Source organism: Poecilia formosa, unplaced genomic scaffold (genome assembly GCF_000485575.1).
Source record: "Poecilia formosa unplaced genomic scaffold, Poecilia_formosa-5.1.2 Scaffold237, whole genome shotgun sequence".
Lineage (NCBI taxonomy): Eukaryota > Metazoa > Chordata > Actinopteri > Cyprinodontiformes > Poeciliidae > Poecilia > Poecilia formosa.
The window spans coordinates 409489-420405 of NW_006800176.1; the positions used below are offsets into that span (position 1 = coordinate 409489).

General features: G+C 40.1%; 1 protein-coding gene across 1 annotated transcript; it reads right to left on the reverse strand.

Annotated features, from left to right (window-relative positions):
* Positions 1-156: 156 nt before the first annotated feature.
* rxfp3.2b (relaxin family peptide receptor 3.2b) lies at positions 157-1999 on the reverse strand. The gene has a single exon (XM_016680213.1). The coding sequence runs from the start codon at positions 1768-1770 to the stop codon at positions 292-294; it is 1479 nt and encodes a 492-aa protein (XP_016535699.1). The 5' UTR covers positions 1771-1999; the 3' UTR covers positions 157-291.
* Positions 2000-10917: the final 8918 nt, after the last annotated feature.

A 10917-nucleotide genomic window follows, 5' to 3' on the forward strand; every position in this document is an offset into this window, starting at 1 on the left:
AAAGAGCGAGGCTCCCTCTCACATACAGTGGGAGGGAGAGCAACCGGAACAACAGAATAGTCTGTTGTTCTGGATGTGAGAAATTGGTACACAACCCACAGTGCTATCCACTGTGATTATGTCATTTCCAACAACCAAAGAGAAATTAGGTTTTTCTTTTTTTTTTGTCACGTTTTGGAAAAGGCTAGAATAACTTTCCGTCCCTCAGCAAGCTGCTCTGGATCAATACGAAAAGCACGCTCTCTGAGTTAGCTGCTCTCGCTTCCTCACATCCAAAACAGGCCGTGGTGCTCAGACATCCATTGGAACCAGAACCAGAACGGTTGGCGCCTCAGCCACTTTGGTCTTGCGACGCAGCAGGTGAGTCAAGCTCCTGAAGGACGGCGTAGCGCGGAGGAGGAGCTCCTTGAGTCCTGCCCGAAACTCCTGGCGAATCAGGCAGTAGAGCACAGGGTTGAGGCAGCTGTTGGTGTGCGCCAGGCACACGGTCAGCGGGAAGGCGTAGGCCTGCACGTTATAGAATGCCTTGCTAAATGGAACAAGGTCAAACTTTATAAGGACCCCCCAGAGCGTGAGAGCCTGATTGGGCAGCCAGCACAGAAAGAAAGACAGAACCACTATGACAATTGATTTGGTGACTTTGGAGCGCCGGTTCAGACGGCCTTGTTTGGCCTCTGGATCAGCTGCTCCGGTGATGCGACGGCTGAGGATGACTCGCAGCAGGAGCAGGTAGCAGACAGTAATTATGATCAGAGGAATAAGGAACCCCAGCAGGACCTTTTGTAGTTGGTACAGACCCAAAAGAAGCTGTGGATCCCATCTGCCAGAGTCCGGAAAGCGGACCAGGCACAGCTCCTCATCCGACACCTCTGCGCTGGTGGAGTAGATGGCATGTGGCAAAGTAGCCAGCAGAGAGACGGCCCAGATGCCGAGGCTGGTCCACTTCGCCCTGGACGCGGCCGCCCTCCGACTGTGCATCTTCAGAGCCGAGGAGATGGTGTAGTACCTCGCCACGCTCATCGCCGTCAGAAAAAACACGCTGGCGTACATGTTCATGGTGGTGACGGAACTGATGATTTTGCACATGACCCGGCCAAAAGGCCAGCGGAAGTCCAGCGCCGTGTCCACCGCCCAGAAGGGTAAAGTCAGAACGAATTGCAGGTCTGTGATAGCCAGCCCCATCACAAAGCAGTTTATGGACGACTGCTTCTGCCTGTGGCGGGAGTGGAGCAGATACAGAGCCAGCGAGTTCCCCACCAAGCCCAGAGCGCAGACTATGGAGTACACACACGCTATCATCACACGCACCACCAAGCTGGAGCTGTCCCCTTGTAGTTCCATGATGGATTCCCTGGTGAGGATCTGCAGCCAGCAGTGCAGCGACAGGTTGCTGGTGGCTGAACCCCCACTCCCACCTCCAGGGTTGTCCTCCTGGAGCATCTGCTGCTCACATGGCTCTGGGGCCAGTGTTTGGACTTCAGTCTCATTCAGTGGCATGGTTGCACTTTTCTTCTCATATGTCCACAAAAAATCAGGAAGCTGCAAACACGGGCGAGAAAGTTTGCATTTGAGGCATTTGAAGCGTCCCTGTTGCATTAGCTTGTGCCCACGCTCGGACCAGCCGCAGACGCAGTCCGCTGCCGCGGCTCTCCCCCTCTCATCTCTTTCTGTCTGACTACTCGCAGCTCGGAGCGCGTCGCGGCCGTTTATAGCTGCCACATGAACGCGCACGGTCCCCATCTCGGAGCGAGACGACTGGAAGAAATCCATCCTCCATACATCCGAACCTCAAAGAAGAGGAGAGTTGGACACTAATGGAGATCCTTCGCTAGATCTATATATTTTTTTTAGACAGGAAGGAGTTTAAAAAGAAAGGAAGAAAATAATAGAAATATACAAGTTTTTTTTTCTTTCTGAGCACTTGCGCAAACGCATTAAGTCCCCGGGTAATTATTGAAAAATAAAATGTCCTCTATATCAACACAGATTGTCGGTAGAAAAAAAATATATGTTATTCATACTTTAAAACTATGAGATTAAAAATGTACAAAACTTACTAACCTGGTTATATGACAAAAATGAAACAGAAACGAACAGAAATTCCGAGGCGAATGTGCAATAGATCAATCAACAAATAAAACCACATATTGGACACATAAAACACAAAACATATCGAGGGTTGAAGTTGGGGCGGGATTTGTAACTAGACGGTACCATATGGACGGTACACCCTGGTTTGCTTTCAACCAAATTTGAACTTCAGGATGATGGCAGCACCGAGCAGACTCGCTTTTACCGAAACCAGAATAGGAACCCGCAAAAACTGTTTTTTAATTAATTTATTTTATTTTATTTTTATTTTTTGAGAAAACACAGCTGACAATTTTTGAGATTTTAAAAAATTTACAAATTACAAAAATTGAAATCCATGAACACACACACCAACGAGATAGATAGATTAAAAATTAAACGAACGTCACCGGTTTGGAAACAAACCGGTTATATTTAGGTTTGGTTTATTGTTCTTTGCATCTTTGCGCCTATTCAATTCTATGACGTTATATGTTTATTACAAAATGTGCCAAAATTTAAATAATAAAACGAGCTTTTCATGCGTTTTTGCATGGTGAAACAAAGTTACCAAAGGGGGAAATATGTTTTATTTCCTGAACAGCTCCAAAGGTCACGTTCTGGAGGGATTAATGGATAATTACACGCGTGGGCAAGCAGAGTGTAATAGATAGGCTGCTGGGGAAAGGTGAGGTCTGAGTAAGGACCTGCACCCGTTTCTAAATTAATTAATATATTAACTTCCTAAAATACACTTTATTTAGGAATTAGGGGAATTCTGACAGTAATTTGTTTGCACTGCAATTTATCGAGGGATATCAGCACAAAGAGGACAATACTAATACACAAAGCACTTCAGATATTTATGAAAAACCTCATATATATATATATATATATATATATATATATATATATATATATATATATATATATATATATATATATATATATATATATATATATATATATTATTTTTTGTAATGGACTACATTGTGTGGCTACATCAAAAAATGTCAACATAAAAATATGAAAAAGGTTTGAAGGGTAATAATAAGTTTGCAAGGCATTTCAACAACTATATCTACCGCCCTAATAATCCTTCACTGAAAAAACTCTGAACAAATCGAAAGGATGGAAGAGGGAGAGGGAAAAAACTGAATCTGCCCACTTTTAATCCATTGCAACCCACTTGCTGTCATCTTAACAACCGCTAAACTGCTAAATGCTCAGGCAGCAGTGACAGTAGGCCTGGTTTAAAATTTAAAACATTCTAATCTGTGGTGATGAATAAATCTGCACACACTGGGCGGAAGTAGCAAGTGATGTTTTACAAGTTACATACTAAGCCTTTTTAAATTTCTGAAGCAATACACACTGGAGCACAAGTAAGTGATCACTTTGTCCATATGCAAAATTACCTGAGTTCCAAACCAGTACCTGAATTTAAAGTTTTTCTGTCACAGCTATAGTGACTTGCAAAAGTACTTACTTACAATACAATTCACAATGTGTGGCAAGGTTAGAACATTGCTCTTCACAGACACTCCCAGCTCCATCTGACTGATCGGGACTGACTGATCGGGAGCTCTTTTGGAAAAATGCAAAGTTGGTTACGGCATCAGCCTCGCCTCACAGAGACTGCTTTGAAAATGTTGCCACTTTATTTTTATTGCTCTGGCACATACAATTAACATAAGCCACACAAAAATAGTTTATGAGGAAGCAGCTAATTATTTGAAACAAAGACTTTGAGTGAGATGATGTGCGCTGACGTGTCTGCGGGTTCAAATAGCTGAAATAACAACGAAGTGGTTTGGCTTTTCAGAATGAACATGTCAGCTGCAAACAGATGGGCACTTGATCAGGTCATGCTGTGAGCATAAATATTCAAAACGCAGGTTAAACCCGAGCCCATCTGCATCAGTTCACAGAACGCAGAAAAATCTGATAGAGCTCAATATCAGCCCCTCTACACCTTAAGTGTTATACGCTGATAGGTCTCACAATTGCTGCAGCCCCCAAAATGACGGAATAGTTTAAAGCAGCTTATGTGTAAGAGAACGCTGAGAAAATGTTAATGTAAAAAAACAAAACAAAAAATGTTCAATGTCAAGCAAAAGGAGCAGCTGAATACTCAGAGCAGCCAAGCTGGCTTTGGGCAGTCGGGATCACCTTGGGAATCATTAGTATTCCACAGCGGAAATAGGAACAATTTCAGATTGTCATCTGCTAGGCAAATATTTGACGTGGGCTGTACTTTAAGCACACAATTTTGCTGTCAAACATCTCCAGCCACAACTGCAAGGCACCCCTGCTTAAATAACAATTTAAAATGCACACATTTACAAATTTTGCTTCTGCAAAGTTGCATTTGTGTGTGTGTGTGTGTGCGTGTGTGTGTGGGGGGGTGTGTGTGTAGGTGTGTGTGTGTGTGTTCGAAACCCTTTAAGATGTCTTTAATTGGATTTGCTTCTCAAATTGCTTCGCCTTGTTTAATTCAGCGAAGGCGACAGCTCTGTTTAATGTGACTCCATAACACTTCTATCGTTAAATGTTCTTCAGATGCTGTTACATGCCTTGCTGATGCCTGTACTTGTATAAATACTCTATAGGTATTTGTAAAGGCTGGAAGAAATTCTGTGACACATGTTTTATCATTATTTTTTTTTTTAATCAAGGTTCAGTTCCAGCGCTGTTGGGAGTATCAGGTTCTGGAGTGGCACATTTAATAAAGCCTTCATCTATGTTGTTTTAAGTGTGTTTCTCTTTTGACACTCACCTCCAGCAACACTCACTGCATTCATGCCTATAGGCTTCATCTAAGTTTAATGAACAAAGATAATGCTTACTACTTTAAATTACACAAGAATCAAGGTCTGATATACGAGACCTGCTCACTACACATCCTTTCTTAAAAGGGAATAAAGATGCTATGACCTATAATGCCAAAAGTAGCCACTTGTCTGCTTTCACACGAACTTGAGTGACATTCCAATTTGTTTCAACACTGTTCCAGGAAGGTTTTTCCACAAGGTTTAAACCTTGTGGCAAAACCTTTTTTTTTGTAAGAAATTGTACACCTTCTTCCAGAAGTTGGAGCACAGTCATGTTGAATCAGAAAAAGAGCTATCTCCAAGCGGCTCCATCCAAACTCAGAGGATTAAACCATCTTACAGTGTTTTCAGACCTACTTATGTGAATCGGTGGAGTTTGTTACCTTGTAATTTCACTTTCTTTGCGCTGTGATTAAACTCAACGCATAGCAAAAACTGTCACTAAAATCCACATAAGTACCTTCGATTTGCTTACAGGTCAGGTTTTTCTGGATCGGTAATGGCAAATATAAATACAGAAAGCAGATGCTGTGATCTGACCTGATAGAAAACACAGATAATTTAATTGGACTGTTTAATTGTTTCTTGATACTATTTCATATAAAATTATCAGAGAAGTAAATCAAATGACTTTTAGAAGAAAAAACGTTTTTTTTTCCTGTGTTCTAGTTCCTTCACAATATTAACTGCAGTGTCATTTAAATAAATGTTAGTCTTAATATCACTGTCATACAGATTGAAACAGTAAAAAAAAAAAAAATTGAGTTTACAAAGTAGTGCTTTAAATCATTCTTTTGGTGTCCATGACTACCTCCTAAAACTTAATTAAATATTACTCTTACACGGAGGTTGTAGTAATATTTTTATTAACATCTTGTTAGGGTTTTAGTTTACTAAGCGACCAAACAACAAGTGGACAAAACATTTTGACCACCTCCAAACACTAACAAAGCAAAAATGGGTCACCATCGGTAGGGATTCACTCCAGAAGGTGATATCCATCATGTCAATGCAAATTACAAAAAAATAAAAAAATAAAAAAAGTTGAGTCTTTATATTGTGTATAATCTTGATGCACACAAGCCTTTCATAGCAGTAAAATGTTTGTTAGTGAACTTCAGTATGCCATAGCAAACAACAGTACAGAAAAAAAACAAACAAAACAAAAACAGTGTAAAGCTTGTGGCCTCGACTCTGCAGGGCACCTAAATTCAGGGAACACGTCGCTGAGCTGCCTGGCTCCAGAGCTGACTCTAAATGTTTCCTCCTCATGGTGAGTTGTTTGCTCTGCTGAAGGGTGACGGTGCTCTCGCCCTGGAAGCAGTTTTGACACGGTGATCACAGGCAGCGGTAATTGTGGTGACATTCAGACACTGCCACAGCATCTGCGCCCTCGTGGCTCATTCAAATGGCTCTATCCCAGGTTAACGCGAGCTTTTAAAACATTTCACGTTTTAAGAGCTTCTATTTTGATCTCGAGGAATATGTCGTGTCAAGGTTAATTCTGTCAAATTTAACAGGGAGGTGACTGTGGCAACAGTTTGTCGGTGATAGGTATGTATGCTGTCACTTGTGATTTTTCACGTGTAATCACTGTTAAATGGCCTGTTATTATAAATCAATTGGCTCATGACAGTTTTGTCCTCATTTGAAGTTCTTCTTTCAGTCGGTCAAGGTAAAGCTGAAAGTCGTTCGGAGCACAGCCAAGTGTTCGTTCAGTTTCGAAGATGTTTGTCTGCAGCGATTTGACTTCCACTGTCAGACAGATTTAAATAAGATTTATAACAACGGCTCATGTGCTGGGATTTTATCTTTAATCAAGGGGATCCAATAAACGTGTGGGATCTTAAAAAGTTTTCTAGTGGCACTTTTTCCATCGAAATTTCTTCCATTCCTTTTCATTAAAGAAGCATCCACCTTTGTTCTTATTCCCCCCATTGATTTTATCATTAAGATGAACGTTTAATTAAATTCTTGCCGTTTTCCATCCAATTGATCAAGCTCACCAAACAATACATGATCAATGGTCAAAAGGTCCGTCTCATTTCCGTATTTCTGCAGAGTTTCAGAACACTTAAAATGTACATATATTACGTTATGCACTGCATAAATTCACTCTGATGGGGTGGAAATGCATTCTTATCATCTAATTTCTTCAAGCTTAAAGCTGCTTAGCAGTCATTGTTTATAAGGAGATTGCATTAAGAGTGAACCTTTATAAAGTATCTACTTGATTAATGACATTATCTCCTCCAGCTTCACGGTGAACATGGAAACCTTCATTTTAAGACAATCTACCTACAGACAATGTCAATGACAATTTCCTGAGCTGGGCAGCAGAGGTGGAAATGAGCGTCTTTAATATATTGCATAAAAAAGTAATTGGTTTATTTAAAAAGAGAATTTTGTGATGTTCTTTTTCTTTCCGAGAGTGAAATTATCCACAGTGAAACAAGTCCCATGTGAATTGAAGAGCCACTCGGTGAGGAAGAAGCCATTGTCCAAGAAGCAAAACAAAACAACAGTTTTACACTTTGCACCTGCACTGATGGGAAAAGTGTTTTTTATTTTTCCCTGGAGGTGTGATGAAATAAAAATCAAAGTGTTCAGCCCATAAAGACCTTGGTTACGTTTGAACTTAAAAGCAGGAAGTCTGAGAAACAACACCTGATCTGAGACGTACATCATCATGGTTTGTGAATTTCTTGCTACAGGATTCACTGGTTTTACTTCACAAAAAATTATTTCTGTGATCAAGAAGGCCTGTAAACATGACCTAGTGACACCAGTTCTGTTTGGATCAATGGGCCAAATTCCAACTATTGTGAGAAGCTTGTAGCCAGCGTTGTAATCTGTAGGACTCTGGTTTTGTGTCTAGCTTTATTTTGGTATTGATCACTCTTTGCTTTCCTTTTCAGCTTCAAGACGCCCCCTGCTTTTGTTCTGTACTTGTGTTTGTTTTCTGTTCAATGTCGCAGTATTTAGTTATGGATGTTCTTTGGAAATCTTAGTTCCTGTTTCTCTTTTTTAGCTTCGTGTATTAAAAAAAAAGGTTGATGCTTCTCCTTTTTTTAACTATTTATTTATGTCGTGCCCTGTTACTGCTTTGTATTCTGTTCCCCTGTGTGTCTTCACTTCCGTACTTCCCTGTGAACTCTCAATGATTTTCCTCCTAATTCCTCAGTTTGACCTTGGTCACCTTTGCACGTTTCACTCACAGCTGACATTCATTCTGCTAATTAGACTCATCTGTGTCCACTGGGGTAATTACCCTCTAGTATTTAACGAGTCTCAGCTCCTGTCATAGATTCTGATGTTGCTTTTTCCCTGATTTCTTCTATTTAAAAGTGTTTTAATTCTTTTGTGTTAAATCTCCACTAAAACCATGCCAAACCATTTGAACCAGGTTAGTTGAGGAATTGTTCGTAAACTTTTGATTTTACGATTTATAAATAAATCTCTGCTTTTTCTTGCATTTGCCAATGAAAAACATGCTTCATTAAGAAACACTTTTGATCCATTACTCTCTTTTTTTATTTTATTCTTTTATGCGACATATAAATGTGAGTTAAGATTAATTAGCATGCCCGAATGTGAAACTGTTAGTGGACTGGATCCTCTTCTCTTAACCAATTAAAGAGACGGTAGAATAAGTTTAACTTAAAAATGTTTCAGACTCCTGGAAAAAAAAAGTTGACAAAAAAATTAGTAATAGAGATGCTTAGTGGATTCATCTCCTTCTTTCTTTATTGAAGAAATAATAATTTGGTAAATACAAAAAAAAAATAAATAAATAAAAATCCCTGTCTATTTCAGAGCTGCACCATGACAAAAAAAAGTCAATTAGTAGATTAAAAAAGAAGATTAGGGGTCACTTTGATTGGCATTGGGAGAGCGACCCCAAACGTTCACTCTTGACTAACCGATCTCAGCGGGATCCCTCTCGGCTAACCTGAAACATCGCTAATCAAAGAGATGGTTCAGGGTCCTGATTAGAGAAGCAATTGGCGGAGAGACATTCACCCTGATTACAGACCGAGCAGGGAAGAGTAAAACAAAAGAGGGAGAGACAAGAGAGAGAGAGAGAACGAGTCAGCAAGCACAGTAATTGCTTATCACTTCTTCTGAAGGTTTAAACTGAAGTATTTTTATTTTTATTTTTTTTACTGTGAGAATAGTCAGTAGAATAAAAGAACCGTTTGTTTGAATGGCATCTGAGGCAAAGTGGTGTTGAATGTCACCCAAAAAAAAAAAATATGACAATGGAGGAAGGTATGAAAACCTTGAGATGATTCATCAGTCAGACTTTAGAGCAAAATGTCTGACTGACTTGCTGACGCTTCCACGTCAATGTCAACATGAAGAATAACAAGAAGAGAGAAATGATCACAAGACGTCGTTTTCCTAATCGACTGACTGAGAACCCATTCGAACTCGTAAGACGGCCAAAGCGTTTAAGACAGTTTAAGACAATTTTTGTCAATCGATTCAACTTGGTGAAGTTAAACACAGCTCACTCTTTTTTTTATTTTTCTTTAAATATGTGTCACAACACCAATTACATGCTACATTATCGCAGGAAAATCACAAGAGATTTGCCGGTAAATGTGCCAGGAATTAAACCCAGACATGCTCTGTGGTTGCGGTTCACACACACCAGCTTCCCAGCAGGAGTCTCTCTGCTGGAGGTTTGTTCTGACAACTGGAAATATTCACTCCTGGCTCTTGGGTAACGCGTACGGCGGCAGGACGTGGTGCAAAGAGTCTGTTGTGGAAATCAAAGTGTTTTGTTTGCTGTATGTCTGGAATAGCTGATGAGGCTCCCTGTGTGTTTGTCATAATGAATATTTTTGTGGTGTGTATGAACGCATCTGCAATGCTAACAAAGTGGGTGGAAAGGAAAGGTTTAGGTTAGAAGTAAAGAAGTGCAATTAGCAGCTTTAGTTTTTTTTTTTTTGTTATATTCTAGAGTTATTACAAGGTAAGTACAGCACCATATACTTCTGGCATAACACTTCAACAGAAGATTCTGTTTTTATAAACCTTTCGGTCTACGCTCTTACTGTGTGTTTACATTTGCTTCTCTGCTAGAATGCGAATTTCTGCCCTAATTTCAATTTTTTTTTTCTGTCTCTTAACTGGTTTTGTTAGTATTATCCTTTAATCTACTGTTTTATCAATACAGACCAGTTCTCTGGATCCTAAGAATCTGATGTGATCCGTGGTTGACAAAGTGTTGTTTAGGATAAAGAGGGGAGCTAATTACCTTGCTAACTATCCTGACCTTGAGCAGGTTAAGCCCAAACCATAGTGATCTACTTCCTGTGCTGAAGACAGGAAATTTTTGGTTTTATTATAACACTGTCTTTCTTCTTATCACTCTTCCAGAGGCCTGATTTGTGATAGTTGTACACTAGATTCTTTCACTTGAGCTGGAATCCTCTGATTGTTTTTTTTGTTTTTTTCTTACCTGACCAGTCGGTTTCATCCTGGCCATCGCCTTCCGAATGTGCTTGGTTCTAATCTTGTTACACTGCTGCATCTGGGATTTCTCCCAATGATTTCTCCTGTAGAATTTCAACCAGGCCACTGAGCGAACGGAAGGAAAAGTTGTAAACAATGACACTGATTTTCCGTTTTGGAACTGTAGTCTTCTTGTAGTTTTAGCAACAGTAGTGGAAGAAATGAACAAAATCATTCAGTTCATCTTGGCCACACTTCCAAATATTGAATTAACATTAACAGCCATGTTCAGATCTGCACTTCTCTCTTCACAGTGGAGAACGCAGGCGATTTCATAGCTGGCACATTACATACATCACGGGCAAAGTTAGCTATTGGGTAAAATGTAAAACCTCAAAAGAGTCTACGCCTCCAGGAAGCAATCGTTTATGAGCAGCCGAGAGCCCAGACACTTCTGTGCGAAGCAAAGTTTAGCTTGGCTTTTGCCAGGCTAAGACAGATTAGGTAGAATGTCGTGTCTTGGTAGATTTGCAGTTGTGATTTGCTCTTC

Bases quoted from the DNA above. Each gene is read 5' to 3' on its own strand.
- rxfp3.2b (XM_016680213.1), bottom strand. From the start codon at position 1,770: ATGGATTTCTTCCAGTCGTCTCGCTCCGAGATGGGGACCGTGCGCGTT.